The following is a 19811-nucleotide window of genomic DNA, read 5'->3' on the forward strand; positions in this document are numbered from 1 at the left end:
TGAGCCAACCTGCTTAAATATTATTTACTACTCAGGTCTTCGATGGCTTAATGAATTAAATATTCTCTCCCTCTGTCCCTCCCCCTCTCTGTCCCCACCCCCAACGTCTCCAGGTAACACTAAAGATGCTTCTCCTGACAGTGGTTGTCAGCATGTACAAAAGCTTCTTTATCATCGTAGGAATGTTCCTCTTGCTGCTGTGCTATGCTTTCGCTGGAGTTGTTTTATTTGGTACTGTGAAATATGGAGAGAACATTAACAGGTTGGTGTATGTTCATCTTTCTATTCATTTATCAAACAAATGTTTTTAGCAATAAAATCATGAATAAAAACTTTTTTGTTGTTTATTAAACAATGGGGGCGGAGAGAAGGGAAGCAACCAGTTGGAAATTAAAATAAAATAAAATAGCCAAATTTTAAATAACATTTTTTCAATTGAAAAAGGTATGCACATTTACTTTAGAAAGCTTAGAAAGTTCAGAAATAAAACGAAACAAAAAGAATTCGTAATTCCACTAACACTCAGGAATAACCCCTCTTGATTCCAGCACTTTTTCTATACACATATTGCCAAAAAATATTTATTATTTTTTAGATGAAACAATTTTGAGATGGCTTTTAGTTTTTTCCAGCAAAATATGGAAAGTTAGAACCCGTGAAACAGTTGTTTTATATGAGAAGCATTTTTCAAAGGTTATCTTACATTATATGGAAGCATCTTGTAGTTTAAAAAAAAGGGGAGTCCTGACACAACAAAATGTGTACTATGGACAGAAATCAAGGTTGTCAAGGAAGAAATGAGTTTATAAAGGTTTATTGAAAACCAAACTTGAACATAAACCTGGAAAACATGAGTCAACAGAGTTTGCAAGTGCTCCAAAGTCTGCTCCAAGCAAAGGGATTTTATGAGGAAGTTTCAAAAGGGAGGTTTCAAAAGGGAGGGGAGAAGCTCCAAATGCAGTTGTCCTTTTCTTGAGGAACACAAGAATCACACAATCATTGGTTACTGATGACAACATGGGAGCCTGAAGTGTCTTCAAGCAACCCGAAGCAGAAGCTTCATGCTTCATCTGTTCTTAGCAACATCTAAATAGCTTATTCAGAACCAGCAGTTTATACATTAATCAATAAATCAGCAGTTCTAACCGCACACATTGTTTATCTTAAGAACAAGATGTCAACATCGAATTCATGAGACTTATCCCAAGGCAGTGAGTTTTGGAAAGCCCACTTCCTTTTGATTATTTCCTTCATCAATACAAATGGGTCTTGTTGAAGAAATGACTCGTTAGTTGATACATGGCTGCTTTGCCTTTATGTGGCATATTCCAAGTGAAAAAAGAAATCACTTTTAGTTGCCAAAACTTGCTCACTCTGTCATTCGAGATGAATGGCAATGAACTGAATTATAAATGAATAAATAAATCAAGATGAATGGCTGTGCTAGAGTTGCATCATTCAGACAACTATACTTAGGAGCAAGTATAATGGTAAGCAAGTAAAAGGGTATAACCTTCGGAAATGGTAACTTAGCAACCAAATTTGCTTCAAAGTCCACCCGTTTTGGTGGTGACAAACCATATTACTTTATGAGAAACCGTTCTATTCACATTCTATTATTTTTTTCTTAAATTAGGCATGCAAATTTTTCTTCAGCTGGCAAAGCCATTACTGTACTGTTCAGAATTGTCACAGGTGAAGACTGGAACAAGATCATGCATGACTGTATGGTAACTATCTCCTTATCACTAACAGTGTGTCCACTTAGAATGAGCATGGAACTCTTTGGCAAATGCATCCTTGTTAGCATCAAGACTTTGCTTACAAACTAAACACCCTGGCCTTTTAGTCCATAAAATTGTATTCTTTTACATTACAGTATATGCATATTTAGGGAAAAATATTCTGTTAACCTAACTTGAGCTATCATAGCTCCATTCAACAAATATGCGTTGTGTGAGCATTGTTCCTTCCCTTCCACCTTTAACATTTTGGCAGTCAAAGTCGAACAAGGGAACTCCACTTCTTTAATTTAATGTATTCAGCAGATATTCACTGCACCCCTGGTTTGTCCTGGGCCGTATGCTAGATTCTAGGTCCTCCACAGTTCCAAGGCATCCTCCAGGAGCTCACGTCTGGGGCTCTGAGCTGCTCTTCCTGAGGTACCCTACCTTCTCCGGGCTAGTTCTCCATCATCCTTCTGATCTCTGTTTAAACGTCTGTTCCTTCAGGTCTTTTGCCCTAAGCTAAGACTGCTGGATGTATGTTCTTACAATGCTCTATATTTCTCCTTTGTAGCAAATATCACGCTGTAGTGAATTGTTGGCTCGACTTATTTTATTTCATCTCTCTTTCATCCTCCAGACCAATGTTGTACTGTAGAAATTTCTGCAGTGATGGAAATCTGTGCTTTTTAATTCAGGAGCAGCTAGCCTATACAGTTATTGAGCATTTAAAATGTGGCTAGCACAACTGAGGAACTGATGAAAATTTTAAATGTATTTATTTTTATTTCATGTTAATTAACATAAATTTAAATTTAAATTGCCACATGGAGCTAGTGGCCACCATATTGGACTATCAGCAGCAGGAGGGAGATAGAATCTATGTCATTTCTGTCTCCCCAGCATTTGGCACAAACCTAACGCATGGTTAGAGCTCCAGGAATGAGTGGGGACAGAATTTACCGAATCAAATATAACACAGGCAGAATTGATAAACTCTAAATAGAAGTACAAGCAGAATGCTATCAGAACATGGAACAAAGAGCTGGTCTCTCTGGCTGAAAGAAACCAGAAAGGTTTCTCAGAGGTGTTGGCATTGTATTGGTCCTCTAAAGAATGGCTTTTGATAATCTAAGTCTTATGCTATTCTATAACATCCCATAATGGTGCTCCAGGAGTGGGGATTACTCCTTATACAACTTGAATGTGAATTTACTATATGTAATCTACCTTCCTAAATCGTAACCCATTACTTAAGTTAGAGAAAATTTTTGAATGCCTTTTTCTTTGACCTTCTGCAGTTTGCATCATGTGGCTACTTATCACCTGGCGCTAGGGGGTGGCAGAAACAGTATCTGGGGAGGTAACCGGTTCATTTTCATTGAGCTTCTAAAAATGGCAGTGAACTTAGGATTCAACAAGACAAAAAGCGTAGCATCAATGAAATATTCTTTTTGATTTTTGTTACTGATGATGTACCCAATGTGCATGGCTTTTGAAAGATTACTTTGAAGTTAATCATATTCTATGTGACTAGGGGTATGTGCACTAATGGTAGTCAGTTAGCAGAAATTTGTATTCCCCACTCTCACCCTCTCCCTGCTCTTCCGCCCTACCGCCCCAAAGGTTCAGCCTCCTTTTTGTACTCCAGATGAATTTACATACTGGGCCACAGACTGTGGAAATTATGCCGGAGCCCTTATGTATTTCTGTTCATTTTATGTCATCATTGCCTACATCATGCTAAATCTGCTTGTAGGTAAGTGACTGCATTGAATATTTTTTAATCTTTTTAAACTCAGGCACTTAGATAATTATGTACAATTTTCAAGTAATTATCCTGGATTGCTTGGGGTGGGTGTTTCGTGGCATTAATTATAAATGGTTGCCTCTCAATCCAGAAGCTAAAAAGACCTTTAAAAGGTATGTAAATGACAGTTGATTGCAATTTTAAGAGTTGTACTATTTATTATGATCATTAATCTCAAAAGACCTCTTCTCATGGATTGAGCTGAACAAATATTAGGGAGGGCTACCTTTATAGCCTTGAAATATCACATTTATGCTTTTCAAAGGTACACGTTGTTCACCCAGCTGCGGGGCCACCCAGAACTCAATTTGACCTTTAAAACTGCTCTGGAACCTTCCACTAAGAGTTACAGCCAGCTGGCATGAATATTTGTACACACAGAATGCGTCTTTGTGCTCCCAACCCTCATGTTTTGCAAAGGTGGGAGCTGGATAAATAGCTTAGCCCAAGTGTAAAACATGCCAACTTTGAAACCATACTGAAAGCACTTTAAAAAGTTGGCTTCTAATGCAGGTGATAAAATCCATTATTTATAATTGATGTTTTAGTTGTTCTACAAAAATAACAGATTAGTATAATTGTCTAACTTCTACATTTTTCTTTTCTTTTTTTTTTAGCCATAATTGTGGAGAATTTCTCTTTGTTTTATTCCACTGAGGAGGACCAGCTTTTAAGTTATAATGACCTTCGCCACTTTCAAATCATATGGAATATGGTGGACGATAAAAGAGAGGTAGGAGAGTGCACTGTTCTCTCACACCCTTCCCCAAAGAGACTTACCGACGCATCTCAGACGTGTCGATGGGCTTGGGGTTGGCAGCTGACATGTATGGAATTCTGAATGGCCATCGGTGACTTGCAGAAAGCTGTCATTGATAACTCAGCAGAATATGCTACGAGGGGAGAAGGACATGTTTCCAACTGTGAGCATCCTCTTCTTCAAACTTTCAGAGCAGAGAGGAAAGGGAGCTGTAAGAGCCCGGGTGCAATCAGCCTTGGGTTCAGGGCAGAAGGGGAGAAATGGCGGCTACCAAAGGGACAGTGTATGACAGACTCAGGATCACCTCGACCTTGAGCAGCAATCCTGCTTACAAGGACAAAGGAGTTATTTAAGTGGTATCTGAAAGCGGTTATTTTCAAGTATTTTTAAATTATTATTTGAATGATTTAACCATAAAGCTTATCCAAGATTTCCTAGAATTAGCCAAGTCAGCAGCAGCAGGTTCCTCCTCCTTTTCCATCTTAGCAAACACTCAGGCACAGTTCTGGGCTCTGAACAAGATGGGAAGGTGCCTGTACTCACAGAGTTCATGTTTTATTGGGGGGAAAAAGAATGAAAGGTGAAATAACAGTAAGAGCACCTTATTTCAGGAAGTCATGACGGTAACCAGGTAGAGAGGTGTTGGGGTCAGGGCAGACTGCTCCAGTGGGGGTGCTCAGGAAGGCCGGTCTGAGGAGGTGATAGCTGACCAAGACATCCCCAAAATGAGGAATGTTCAGCCATGGGAACATCTGGGGGAAGATCCAAAAGTAGTTTCAGGAAGAGTTGACTGACGTGGAAAGACCGAGGGACCAAAGCAGGTGTCATAAGTGGGGGTCCTGGCTGGGCCAGGGTCTGCCTGGGCAGTATGTGGCCCTCTCCACCCTGCTTTGCCCTCTCTCTCCTTGGTACCCCCGCACCCCCAGGCTCCAGTCTCTTAGGCTTTTCTTCTGAGATAGTGGCCTGTGTGGCAGAGCATGTGACCTGGCTCTTTTCATCTCATCTGGATCCACCTGTATCTCCATACCTGTCCCCTACAGGACCTGCTTCTATCTAACATGCACATGGAAGTCCTCACCACTGTTCACACCGACATGCTAGAAACTGGCAGGAAGTCATGGGTTACCAGTGCCCTAGCCCAGCACTTTCATCCAAAGACATAGCCAGGGCGGGCGTGGTGGGTGGTGTTGCCTGGTTACATCTTAGATTCTCAGGGTCTGAATCTGTTCTGAGAGCAGAGCCGGGAGCCCAGTTCTCTTATATGTAGTTGTTCTAGTCAGAGAGAAGACCTGAAAAGGAGTTATCTTTCAATGGAAGAACAACGTATAATAAATGCTAAATGGTTCCTGGCATCCGGATTAAGTGGAGAGGAGGATTGTGCGTGTGTGTATTGTGCGAACACGGGACTGACACAGTCAGCAAGTGGGCGAGCGGGGGTGGGGCCGATGGGACAGGCCACTTGAGCGAGTGTGCTAAAGCAGGTGTTGGTTCTGGGAAGCAGAGGCCACCCTCCTCGGCCCAAATGCTGCACTGTCATGACAGCACAGAGAAGCACCAGTGGAACTCACTGCTCCGCTCTTCACCTCGTGCGTTTCTCATCCACATAATTCCTCCCAGCCTCCGAGGAGGCGAACAGCTTTCCTCACGCCTGGTGCTACTGATGCTACCTTTTGAGAAATAGCTCTCGTTGGTTTTGGGCGTTTTTGTTTTGTTTTCTTTTGTTGCTGTAAAAGAGAACGTCGAGTGAATCCCTATGGCCTAATAACGATTTCTGGTTTCTGTGCTCTGCCTGCCAGGGGGTGATTCCCACCTTCAGGGTCAAGTTCCTGCTGAGGCTGCTGCGAGGGAGGCTGGAGGTGGACCTTGACAAAGACAAACTTTTGTTTAAGCACATGTGCTACGAAATGGAGAGGCTGCATAATGGTGGCGATGTCACTTTCCACGATGTCCTGAGGTATGAGGCGGATTTTTACAGCTCAGTGTCACAGTGCTGAACTGAGTCCTGACATGAAGCTGGGATCGTTAAAGGCCTTGTGAAATGCAATTAACAAGATGTTCATAACCTGAAATGCCACGTCCCCAGTGGTTATAAAGCAGGGTCCCACTTCCCAGGCACAAAGTGGCCTTTCTCACGGTCCTGTAATGATGGTTTCCACGTCGGTGCCTGACCTGGGAGGGGCAGGAAGCCACGGCCTGTCATCCCACAAGGCCCCCTCCTGACCAACAAGCTTCCTCCCCTAGGGGAGAAGTAAAAGGGGCCTCGGAGAGCACCACCCCACCCCTTCCTTTTGTGATGAGGGAACGCTCCAGAAGAGTCAAGTGACTTGCCCACAGTTACCCAGCACTGTGGCAGAGCTGGGGCTGACACCCAGATGGGTCTGGTGAGAATTTGCTTGGGCTGCTCTGTGGTGGTTGCTCTCGGTTGATCAAAACATCACATTTTCTAGACATTTAATGAGAACCTAAACAGACAGGACAAAGAGTCTGAGGCTCTCTCCGCCTTTTCTTCTCTCTGAGAGACTCCTGTATTAGTTTGGTAGGGACGCTGTAACAAAATACAATAAGCTGAGTGGCCTAAACAGCAGAGATTAATTGTCTCACAGTTCTGAAGACTACAAGTCCAAGATGAAGGTGTCGGCAGTGCTGCTTCCTTCTGAGGCCATGAGGGAGGACCTGTCCCCCTCCTCTCCCCTAGCTTTCAGAGGTTTCCTGCCAATGTTTGGTGTTTCTTGGCTTGTAGAAGCATCACCCTAATCTCTGTCTTATCTTCATGTGACGTTCTCCCTCTGTGTGTGTCTGTGCCCAATTTTCTCCTTTTATAAGGACACCAGTCATACTAAATTAGGGCCCCACCCTACTCTTGTATGACTGTACCTTAACTAATCGTGTCTGCAATGACCTCTTTCCAAGTAAGGTCACATTATAAGATAGTAGAGTTAGGGCTCCAACATATCTTTTATGCAGAGAGGGGAACAATTCAGCCCATGCCAGCTTCTTAAACAGGAGCTGAGTGATAAAATTCAGAAGTCCAGGGACTTGCAAGAGGAAACAATTACATCTTTGTTTTCACTAATTGATCCCTGAAATGCAGCATTTTCTTCAATGATGAGTGTAGACAGCAGATCACACTCACATTAACAGCGTCTGTGTCTTTGTCATCAGTAGAAATCACAGGTATTTTCAGATCACATTACTGCCATAGCTAATATCGTAAAGCATCATTTACGCTCGCCAGTACTTCTAGGTTATAGTAGTCATTTGACCTCAGCCAGATGTCAATATTTAATGGAATAATAAAGAAGCACTTATGTTACTCTATCACCACCTTTTATAGTTCCAAATAAAATAATTTGGAACTATACTTCATTATAATTAGTTTCCTTTGTAATATGTGTATTTCATTTTATACATTTAAAACATTATTCTAAGAAATGTCCCATAGGCTCCACTGCCGAAGGGGTCTATGCCACAAGAAAAGTTAAGAACCCCTGACTAGCAGTAGCTCTCCTAATCATGTTGCAAGAACCTGACAAGGTAAGGGTTTGGGACTGTGTGACAAATTTCAGGAGCATTCAAGTATACAGAAATATGCTGTGGTTAGAAGTTGAAAAAAGATCAGATCAGAACAGGAATGATCTGGGAAAAGTTCTCTCAGGTTACCAGTTTTACCTGCCACTATTCACTCCTTCCAGGAACAAGCTAAAAAGCAGAAAAAGATGGGACCAAATATACTAATGAATAGCGAAGGATGTCATCTCTCTCAGAATGTTGCTTAGCCTTTCCTCCTAGTAACATATTTTTTTAAGTTGAATGTGAGGCACATAGACATATTGTTGTCATTAATAATTAACATTCAACCTTGTTGGAGCACAGCGATGCATCTAATAAAAAAGAACCCGGGCAAAGTCAGTGGTGGTGGTGTTCAGCACACCCTACTCCTCTACCCCAGGATAGGATAAAAGCAGATGCATTAGTCTGTTTCTGTGGCTTATAACAAAAAAACCTGAAACTAGGTAATTGTAAAGAAACAATATTTATTTCTTGCAGTATTAGAGGCTGGGAAGTCCCAAGTCCAGGAAACACTTCTGGTGAGGGCCTCGTGACTCTACACGATGCTGGGCAGATGGCTGATGGTTAGCAAGAGAGGGAGAGCTCCTCACACACTCTTCTTTTAAAGCCATCAGAACCACACCCATGACTACCATTAAGCCATCAATGGGTTAGTCCAGTCACTAGGGCATGATCCTCACAATCTAATCACATATTCAAGATGCCACCTTTCAATTACTCTCAAGAGATCCTCCATGCTGAGATTTGGGCTCCAGTGGTGGAACTGAGCTCACAGCAGAGGGCAGGCAGGGGGCTGAGCAATAGCCTGGGATCCTGTGGCCACACCAGGGTTCACAAAGCTGCCAGAAGGGACCATATTCTCCTTTGGTTGTGAACCCCTCAGCCCTGACATACTATGAGCTGACTTATTACCCATGGGCCTGTTTTAGCTTCATTTAGCACTGTTTGGGCCCATCATGCTCAGGGCTAAATGAAGTAAATATTCAACCTGGATTTGTATCCTGTAAAATTAATAAGGAAGCTACAGAGGGACCAATGGGATAAACAGAGGAAAATGGGGTCGGGGGAGGCGGTGAAGCAGGATGACCCACAGCCCAGCACATTAGCCATCACCAACTGGAGCTGAATGTGAAACAGCATGGAGTTCAGCTTCCTTCTGCAGGGAAAGTCCAGAGTCTGTACTTAGGCAGCTGACAGTGGATATCATGGCCTCACCTGGATCTTCTGTTTTACAAGCACTTAGAGGGCATTTACTGTTATAAGTACCTCACAGATATTAACTCAGCCATTTAATAAGGGAAGTACCATGACAATCCCTGTTTTACAGAAGAGTGAAGGGAGACACAGAGAGGTGACATCATCCGCCCAAGTCACCCAGCTAGTAACGGGTAATGTCAAAATGCTGCACCTGTTGGATTGAGTGATGTCCTCTCTAGATTTTGAAACCTCTAAGAGTCTAAATCCCAGATGAATCAGGCCTGCAATTGCTATTGTGTTCCCCCCACCAGCATGCTTTCATACCGGTCCGTGGACATCCGGAAAAGCTTGCAGTTGGAGGAGCTCCTGGCGAGGGAGCAGCTGGAGTACACCATCGAGGAGGAGGTGGCCAAGCAGACCATCCGCATGTGGCTCAAGAAGTGTCTGAAGCGCATCAGAGCTGTGAGTGGGCCCCAGGCCCACGGGCAGGGAGTTGTCCTCTCTCTCCCTCAGGGAAGGTGGGACAAAAAAAAGAGCTTCATGAACAACTGGGAAATAGATCCTTCCTGCTTAGCCTTATATCCCTTTAAACTATGTCGATTTCATCCACTTATGGGAGTCAGGTGATGCTGCAAACCTTAACTCTGCTCCAAATCAGCAGAGTCCATAAGAAGTATCAGCTGAATCACATTTTTATAATATAACATGGTATAAAAAGCAGCTTATTGATATTAAAATATTTAAGATCTCCATTTATTAAACCCAACTGTCCAGAATTCCAAAAATCTCTACATACTGACTAGTGATTGAATTTACAAAAGTACTTTTAAATTGCTTACGATTTCAACTTACTGTTGATAATGTTGCTTGGTCTTTAAAGACCACCAATCCTGGGAGTTTAATGATCGTTTTGCTGCTGATAAGCTTATGAGATTCTCTAACTCATGAAGTGATGAATGCGTACTGTGTTGGCTTGTGCTGTTTACAGTGAGTATTTCCTTTAGGTGATGACTTTTACGAATGTTTTTGACTTATGTTTTACACACAGTGGGAAAAAAATGAAAGTAATAACTAAACATTTATATATAACAGAAATTTTTTTTTCCTGTTCCTCACAACATCAACCATAGAAACATATTTCTATTGACAGAGGAGAGGTCTACAAAGGAAAGAAACAGCCCAACCTCCTATAGCAGGGCCAACTGCCCACTGTGGCCCGTTCACAGCTGGCCTCCTAGAGCCCTGCTAGCTCCAGGGATCAAATCTGTCCTCCACAGGCCCCAAGAGGTTGCAAGGAATCGTGGCTTCAGTATGTGCCAAGACAGATTGGCCTGTTGGATTGGCCCACTTGATTGGCTGCAAAATCCAGAACCAAGATGAGAGCAAAGCTTTCCTCATCCACCCAAGACTCTCTGCCTCTTACAACATGCACAAAAGGAGGAGCCTGCATTGGCTTAATGAGCATAGAATAAAATGAAAGTAGTACACCCACGTTAGTAATTTTTATTTTGTAGTTTTTTAAAGTATTTTTTAATTATAATCTCACATACTTATGGGGTATAGTTGTCTGTCAATAGGTATATGCAATGTATGATGATCAAATCAGGATAATTAGCATATCATCACCTCCCAAATTTATCGTCTATTTGTGATGAGAGCATTTAAGCTCCTCTCTTCTAGTCATTTTAAAACATACAATCAATTCATGTTAACTATAGACACCCAGTACTACTGTAGACCACTAGATCTTACTTTTCCTACCTAGCTGTAATTTTATATCCATTAACCAACCTTTCCCCACCCTTCCTAGCTTCTACTAAGCACAGTTCTATTCTCTACTTCCATAAGTTTAACATTTTTTAGCTCCCACCTATGAGTGAGAACATGCTATATTTACCTTTCTGTGCCTGACTTATTTCACTTAATATCATGTCTTCCAGGTTCATCCATTTTTAATAAAACACAAGCTAGTATCAAAGGGCATAACTATTCCAATTGTTCTACAAATGAACATGGAAGGGGAAGGCAATTCATAAGTCTCTCTAAGTCCTCCTCCTTATCAGACTAACTTAATTTAACATGGAAATTAGCTATGGATCCTTATTTGGAAATTCCTAAGAGGTCACCAATCATACAGGTCTTTGGAGAGGAGAGAAGACAGTATGATTTGAGTGGTGCTGGGGCAGGGGGACATTGGGTTTCTCTTTCTCTTACTGAAGGAACAATCGTATTTCCCCAGAAACAGCAGCAGTCTTGCAGCATCATCTACAGTCTGAGAAAGAGTCAACAGCAAGAGCTGAGCCAGTTTCTGAATCCTCCCAGCATTGAGACCACCCAGCCAAGTGAGGACGCCAACGTCAGCAGTCAGGATAATAACATGCAACCTGAGGTGCGGGTGTGTGGTGTCCTTCACCCAAGGATTTTCTGTGGGGTTCTGTTTTTAATAAAAATAAATAAGTTGGTGCTGGTCACATAGTGCTGTGGATTGTATGTCCCCCCCAAAAAAGCTCATCGAGGCATGGTTCCCACGGTGACAGTGTTAAGACGTTGGGAAATCCTAGTGTGGTAGTTGAAAGGTGGGGCCTTGAAGAGGTGATTAGAATGTGAGGACCCTGCCCTAGTAAATGCATTAATAAATTGATGGTTTAAAGGTGGTCATGGGTGTGGTTCTGAGGGCTTGTAAAAGAGAGCGCATGAGGAGCTCTTTCCCTCTCTGCTTCTGCTCTCCTCCATGTGACACCCTGCTTTGCTGCAAGAGTCACTACCCACCACCAAGGTCCTCACCCTGGACTTTGGAGTTACCGGCCTCCAAAACTGTAAGCAATAAATATTCTTTATAAGTTACCCAGTTCCAGGTATTTTGTTATAAGCAATAGAAATGGACTAATACACACAAAAGTTTCAAACAAGGTGACAATATTTCTAATAAAAAAATTTTAATTAAAAAAAAAAAAAAACCATGGGAACATGTTGACCCAGATTACTTTTGTGTCTTTGCCATCCAGGATGCAGATGAAGTTATTTCTAATGATTCGGATTTGTATGCTCGTATGGACACTTAAAAAAAAAAAGTTAGAAAAAGAAAAGAAAATGTTAATGCCCTGAATTTAATAATTCTGTTTTTTTTTTGTTTGTTTGTTTGGTTTGGTTTTTGTTTTTGTTTTTGTATTTTGCCTAAAGAGTTAACATCACATCTAAGGGCTGAATTCGAGTCTAGAAGTATTATATGACTTAGGAGAGCATGGTTTGCAGGAAGCTCTACCCTAAATGTTTTCTTCCCCTCACGAAGACGTAGCCATTTGCAATAAAATCAGTGAAAGTATTCGTACGTGGCTTTCAATCTCTCTGAATAATCAGACTCGCTGAGGGTTTATCCTTCTTTAGTTGGGCATCAGAAAAGCATATGGAACTCAGGAGGATTGGCTTGAGGAGCTTCTACTTACTAGGGCACAGCATATTTTCATTTCTAAACTCAATCAACATGTCTGTAAAAAAAAAGTTCAGAGTATCACCAGCATCCTGGAGAGCCCTGTGCTGTGAGAAGCAGCTGGCAGGGAGGTCCTGCCCCTTCCTGAGGCTGCAATTATGATTTGAGGTCAACAACGTGGAGCCAATCCAGCGTTCTGTGCAGAGCCTGTGGCAGCACCGAGCCTCGTGGTGTGCAGCAGCACAGTCAGGGGCCGGGGGTGAATTCTGAAGCCTAAAGCTCCACAGCCCAGTGGGATGCTCCAAGAGGATGCTCCTGTGTGGGAGCCACGTAAGGTCAGGACAGACAGTGACACAGGGTCAATGAGGCAGGGGAAAGTGATAATTGCAGAGCTCTCCATTTCTAGATTAAAAAGCGCAAGAGTTGAACTGTTTTAGTCCGTTTTCTGTGGCTTATAACAGAATACCTAAAACTGGGTAATTTATAAAGAAAAGAAGTTCATTTCTTCCAGCTTTAGAGGCTGGGAAGTCCAAGGTAGAGAGGGTGCACCTGGTGAGGGCCTCACTGCTGGGGGGGACTCTCTGCAGAGTCCCGAGGCAGTGCAGGGCATCGTATGGTATGACAGCTGAGCATGCTAATGTGCTTTCTTCCTCTTCTTATAAAGCCACCAGTCTACTCCAGTGAAACCCACTAATCCATTAACCCATTGCTCCATTAATCCAGGAATGGATTAATCCATTCATGAAGGTTATGCTCTTATGATCCAATTGCCTCTTAAAGGCCCTACCTTTCAAATACTGTATTGGGGATTAAGCTTCAACATGAGCTTTGGAGGAGACAAACATTCAACTATATCAGTAACCAATAAAAACAAAAGGGGATATTAAAGATATGTGAAGAGCAAGGCATTGGTTAGGAAAGTGAAAGGTGACAGGTGAACCAGAGAATAGGTAAAGTGCATGGAAGGTCTCAGCATTTCTCTTTAACTTTAGGCTTAGATTGTTATCAGCTTCGTCCTCCCCTAGGGCCATCATAGGGCTTTGCTGGCTCAGAGCTGTTTTCCTGAAACGCTAGGCACTGACCTCCAGGTTGGCAAAAGTGCACCACCACCCAAACTAGCCAGTCCCCACTGCCCACCTTCCTTCCTGCAGTGCCACCATCCGTGCCCTGGTTTGCCAACCCAGGTACAAGAGGTAAACAGTGACACCTTTAGGTGTGGAGGGAATGAGGGGACAGAGGCTATTCTTTCCACTCATTTTCCTGCCATATTTCTTCCTCTTATCACAAAAGTAGGATCCAGAGCAGTGCAGAGAGATGCAGGAGATCAGTGTTAAGAAAGGGCCGTGACTCTGACTTCTCCCTTGCAGACGAGCAGCCAACAGCAGCTCCTGAGTCCCACCCTGTCAGACAGAGGAGGAGCTCGGCCAGATGCAGCCGATGCTGGGAAACCCCAGAGGAAGTTTGGGCAATGGCGCTTGCCCTCAGGTACGTACGTCCAGCCATTCCTCCTGACGGAGGCGTTTTAAAGATGTCTCCTTTCTGTGTGTGCTGTAGGTCTTGGAGCTCAAAGTACAGATCTGTACCTACAGTTATTCAAAAACAGGAAAACAATGAAAAGGGTATCCTCTTATCATAAACATTCCTCCCAAAATAACTCTGTAGTCGTAACTATAACAGCCCTCATGTTCGGCTACCATGTTTGAGAAGGCAGCAGCTACTGACAACATGAGATTATAACCAAGATCCAGAAAGAGAAAAGCAAGAGACATCCAAGGGCTTCCTGTGTGCACCCAAGCCAGGCTCAAACTCAGGCAGATTCATTTCAGATAAAGTAAGGAGGGAGGGGCAGATACCGTCTTTCAGAAAACGCCACAGAGTTCCCAAAGAAGGCACAGGCCCCTGCTCGACTTCCACATACACTTTGCAGCTGAGCTGGTCACTGTCTTCATGTGATGTGCTTCACTTCAATGATAACAATAACAAAAAACAATTATGTAGTACTTACTGTATGCCGATCACTATTCTAAGTGCATTAACTGTGTTCCCTCATTTAACCCTCACAATTCTATTATTTTCTACATTCTATGGATTGAGTAAGATAATTTTCTTCTAGATGAATATGGGGTTTTGGAAAGTCAGGATAATTTCACTCAGGGCTGTCGGGGATGGAGGCAGAGCAATGGCCTGCATGGCTCGGTGTCCTCGTACATGGTTTTCTCTATAGATAACTGAGTCAGTGATAAAGTATAGGCTTTAAAGAGTAATGCTCTTTAACTGAGCCTCAACTTCAGCCCAGTCCACATGAGAAGACAGATCATGTTGCAAACTCTTTTGGAGCGTATCTGTCCCACAAAGTGGATCATAGCACAACTTACATTTGGAGGCTAAAGATGTTCAGTGGATCTTAATTAATAGCACTACTGAGGAAAATGTTATTTTTCATATCCAAGAGTATCTTCTTCTTAGGGGTCAGAGAGGACCTAGCTTCCTCTGGATTCAAGCAAAGCCAGCAATGATGGTACACAAAACTGAGCAGGTGGTTGGGGCTGGGACATAAAAAGCCTAAAGTCACAGGCTTAGTAGTTTCACCTTCATCCTGTAGGCACTTAGGAGCTAGTAAAGATTGCTGAGCAAGTCGTGACATTGGAATCCCTGCTTTAGGAAGATTGACTTGGCAGCAGTAGAGAGGGAATTGTCTGTGACAGAGCCTGGAGGCAGGTTACAAGCTGGAGGGGGCTCTAGTAGTGTTTGTCCACCTCTGTTGCTTATAACAGGATACCTGGAACTGGTTAAATTATAAGGAAATAAAATTTATTTCTTAAAGTTTAAAGGCTGGGAAGGCCAAAGTCCAGGGAACACATCTGGTCAGGGCCTTCCTGGTGGTGACTCTTCACAGACACACAGAGTGTCACATGGCGGATGGCTGAGCAAGAGCACTAACCTCCTCACTTGCTCTCCTTCTAAAGCCATCAGAGCCCCACCATTACTCCACAAACGGATCAATCCATTCACAAGGTCACAGTCCTCACCATCTAATCACCACTTAAAGGCCCCTTTCAATTACCATAATAGGATTTCCCACCCTCTTAACACCATCACAGTGGGGATTAAGTTTCTAATACATGAACTTTTAGGGGACACATTCAACCCACAGCAGGTAGTCTGAGCAGGAGGTGAGGACATGGACAATGCTGGTGGCCCAGACACTGCAGGGACAGGAAGAGAAACAATCTGGGGGAGAATGCACCATCCTTGGTATTCACTTAAATGGTTAAAAGAAAGTGTGTTGTCCAAAGTACTTCCCATGGTTCATGCCTAGGTAACCCCAATGTCGAAAATGGTGACAACCAAAGGTATATGCTTTGGGGGACATGCTGAGTTTGAGGAGGTGAAGAGAAAGAAAGAGAGCATTTCATGGGGGCTCCAACAATGTGCCAGGTGTCATGGTATGCCCTTTCTTAGGTAATCTCATTTAATGTATTTTAATTCTCACAATAATCCAATAAGGAAGTTTTTATTCTCTTCATTTTACAGTGGAGTAAACTGGGGTTCAGAGATGGGAAATTACCCTTGACTACATAACTACAGGTCACAGAGGTGGGACCCCAGACTACGACTGTGGGATTGTGTGAGGCCACATCTTTTTCTTCCACACCCTCCTACACCCTCGCCTCCCTCACACTGTTCAGTTGCACTATTCCTCCTCGTCCTTTCCTTTTTCTCTATGTGCATATGCCAGTGAACACCAACTCACACATATTTCTATGACACTTATATTTACCCAGATTGGAACTTTTAGTGATTTTCTAGTTTATGTAATTATCTCAATGTGAAAGAGGAGAGCAGCATTTTTTTTTCAAATGGTATTATCAGTTGTCTATAATTTTAGTGATACTATTATTATTATTAGTTGTCCATAACGGTATTATTAGTTGAGCACAATTTTAAGATCTATTATAAATATAAAGAATAAAGTGCTGAAAAGGTTTCTTACTCAACATCCATGGATAGGACTTGTCAGTCCAAAGCATGACTTACGGGACTATCGTGGTTTTCCAGGAATGATTACAATAGGGGGAAGCACCATGTCGCTCATACAACTCTTGTTAATTTCATAGCCCCAAAACCAATAAGCCATTCAGTGTCTTCGGTCAACTTACGGTTTGGAGGGAGAGCAGCAATGAAGTCTGTAGTGTGCAAAATGAACCCCATGACAGATGCGGCCTCCTGCGGTTCCGAAGTTAAGAAGTGGTGGACCCGGCAGCTGACCGTGGAGAGTGACGAAAGCGGAGATGACCTTCTGGATATTTAGGTGGAAATCAGTGCAGGCGAAAGTCTAGAGGTGAGAACTGTTTTCTGATATGTTCCCTGATTGTCCAGTGAGCAATGTGCAATTGATTTATAACTTCATTCAAACTTTTCACAAGGTTTCTTAAAATCGATTTTTGTCCTGCCATAGAAACTGGTCTGTCAAAGCTCTGTGTCTGAGGGGCTATTGTCATGTGTCCAAGAAAATTTGTATAATGGCAGTATTGATTTTATTAGAAACTATACTAAGAGCCAGTGTAGCTCCTTCAAAAATTTCATATGTTCTGTCTATGTAAACTAAGGTGTATATTCACATGTGTTCTGATGCATTATTACCAACCCGCAGAAGACCGCTAGCCCAAAGTAGCTGATATTTACGGTACAGGAGCTGTAGCTTTTTTGCCCCATTTCCACTAGAAATACTTTACTTGGGAGAATTTATTATTGATGACTGACCTGAAAAGGTCAGCACTGAGCCAATGCTAAAATGATTGTAGTATGACAAACTACAGATTCTGAATTTTAAAAAGTGTATTCTTTTTCTCTTATTATTTTTAAAACTACATTTGAGATCAGAACACATTGATTTCTGTCCTCAGTTGTTCTAATGAAATGGTTGCCTGCTTCCAAGAAAATTGTATGTGCAGGTACCCAGCAAAGAAATTGACCCAGGATGCTAATTGATTTAAAACAAATCCGTAGATAGATTACTTGAGGGACATGGTTGCCCAAAGATGTTAAATTTCTTAAAACACCTTTTAATAACTGAGTTTAGCAAAAAGAGTAAAATATGACTCAACTTACAAAAAAAACCTCTTTGCATGTGTGCTGTTACATTGGCTTCATTTCTTACCCAAAGTGGATCCGTTTTACCACATCAACAGCAACATTATGGGTTGATCCCAACAAACCATAGCTATGTTAGAATCAAATTGACTCACTCCCCTGCCACCAGAATCTCCTATGGAAATAATGGTACCCTGCAAACTCTTGCTCTGAACTCACAGTTTAGGCACCCCAAGATTTAACTGTATGTTTTTCACACTTCAGTGGTCCGTATCGTCTGAGAAAATTAGAAATGCAAAACCATTACAAAGTACCATTGGATCTTTTGTGCTGGGCCGACCGAGTAGAAGTGGGTTTAGGCCTTTAACTATGTCACTATTGATTGGAAGTGTGCTGTTAGATTAGTTTTTTAACGAAGTGATTATCTCAGACTCTTTTGACCCTCAGGTTGCTTTATGATCTCCAAATGTTCCTCAAATAGCCAAATATCACAGTCCTTCAGTATCACAAATGTAACATTGTAGTGACAGTCTGTTGTCTATATCATTAACTGTGACTATGAGATGGTGGGCAATCAAAGTGTAATCGAAAGGATTTTATTTGGTGGTATGTTATTTGGAGTTTATTTTTTGTACATAAGAAAATAAAATAAATATTGGATTTGTAAAAGGATTTACACTGAATTGATCATTTTTAAACCCTTTTCTTGTGTGTATGTGGGAAGGGGCGCTAGGTAGCTGGCACTCTACGAATCCTGTGTTGAATATTCAGTGCATAATTTGTTGGCAAAAGCTCTGTCTCTGATACTCATTTCAGCTTAATTCCCTGAGCCAGAATGTTCCTTTTACACTATGCTGATAAGGATGAGTGAATACCCTGTGTCTACAATGGAGCAGAAAAGGCACTTAAATGTCCAGGCCATGGGTCTGTACTAGTACTGCATAAAAATAAGATTTCTTTTTTGGCTCATTACACTTGAGTAATAGAGCTTCATTCTCACAAAACTGCTGAGCCCTTCCTAAAACGTCTGTAACTGATGTTCAGCAGAACATCATTGTTGTTTATTCTGTAGTGAAGCAAAGTGCAGAATAGCGATGCACTTAAAGCCATACTGCCCTATATTTTAAATTAAGTGAAACAGTCAAACACTTCCCATAGGATTCATCTCTACAATTTTCTCAAAGCAGGTAGAGCAGACAGCAGGCTGGACAGGATAAGTGCCACCCCCTTTTAGATTTGCCCCTAGATACATAAACATGTGCACAATCCAGTGAGACAGATGGGAAAACTGAGGCCACAGTGTTCCCTGGTCCTTTAGGGAAGTCAGAAACTGGTCCTAATCCTGCCATCATGCCACTCACTGCCTTTAATTAAAAGATGCTGTTGGTTCTAAGGGCACTAGAAAGGATAAGGGAAAGAATACCTGACAGAGAGTCCCCAACAGAGAAGAGACCACACATGCATTGCCCATATAGCAATTCAAGGGGCCTCAACGGCAACGAGGATGGAGAGAACGGCCCGGTCAGTGCTACTCACGCTATTCTTCACGGTGGTTCTAGGCCAACATCCAACAGCAGGGGCGGGTTGTCTGTGCCGTGCCCAAGCTGAAAAAGATAAGGGCATGTAGAATAAAAGCCAGCGTTATAAAGCCTTACACAAAAGCGGTTTCTAAGACAGCTGAATCGTGGGTTTGCTTGTTTGTTTCTTGGCAAGAGTGGCATACTACAGGTCGGTGGTTTTCAATATGTTCTTCAGCAGTCATTCTTTCTCAGACAAAGGCCTTCAAAGGATTCCCAAATATTAACCAGACAAAGACAGGGCAGCCGCAGTTGGAGTAAGATGAGAACCCCACTCATGTGGCCTCTTCTCACCCACTGTTATGGGTTGAATTGTGTTCCCCCAAAAAGATAAGTTGGAGTCCAACCCCTGATACCCGTGAATGTGACAGTATTTGGAAATAGGGCCTTTGCAGATGTCATTAATTAATTAACAATGAGGTCATATTAGGGTAGGATGAGCTCTTAGTCTAATATGACCGGTATTCTTATAAGAAGAAGAGAGATGCACAGGAAGAGAAGGCCCTGTGAAGACAGATGTACAGGAAGGCAACCGCCTTAAGAGAGAGGCAGAGATGGGCAAAGGAATGCCTGAGGCCATCAGAAGCTGCAAGAGGCAGGGACAGATCCTTCCTAAGGCTTCAGACGGAGCATGGACCTGTCAGCACCTTGA

General features: G+C 42.5%; 1 protein-coding gene across 2 annotated transcripts in view; it reads left to right on the forward strand.

The window, feature by feature from the left end:
* The window catches only part of NALCN (sodium leak channel, non-selective), a 304715-nt gene extending 287915 nt beyond the window's left edge, over nt 1–16800 (forward strand). For both annotated transcript variants that reach the window (XM_063102662.1, XM_063102664.1), the window contains 9 exons: nt 114–262; nt 1637–1730; nt 3351–3483; nt 4152–4267; nt 6091–6248; nt 9373–9523; nt 11301–11450; nt 13856–13973; nt 16607–16800. In XM_063102662.1, coding sequence (XP_062958732.1) covers nt 114–262; nt 1637–1730; nt 3351–3483; nt 4152–4267; nt 6091–6248; nt 9373–9523; nt 11301–11450; nt 13856–13973; nt 16607–16800 — 1263 coding nt within the window. The remainder of the gene's footprint in view (nt 1–113; nt 263–1636; nt 1731–3350; nt 3484–4151; nt 4268–6090; nt 6249–9372; nt 9524–11300; nt 11451–13855; nt 13974–16606) is intronic.
* The last annotated feature ends 3011 nt before the right edge of the window (nt 16801–19811 follow it).

This window comes from Cynocephalus volans, chromosome 7 (genome assembly GCF_027409185.1).
Source record: "Cynocephalus volans isolate mCynVol1 chromosome 7, mCynVol1.pri, whole genome shotgun sequence".
Lineage (NCBI taxonomy): Eukaryota > Metazoa > Chordata > Mammalia > Dermoptera > Cynocephalidae > Cynocephalus > Cynocephalus volans.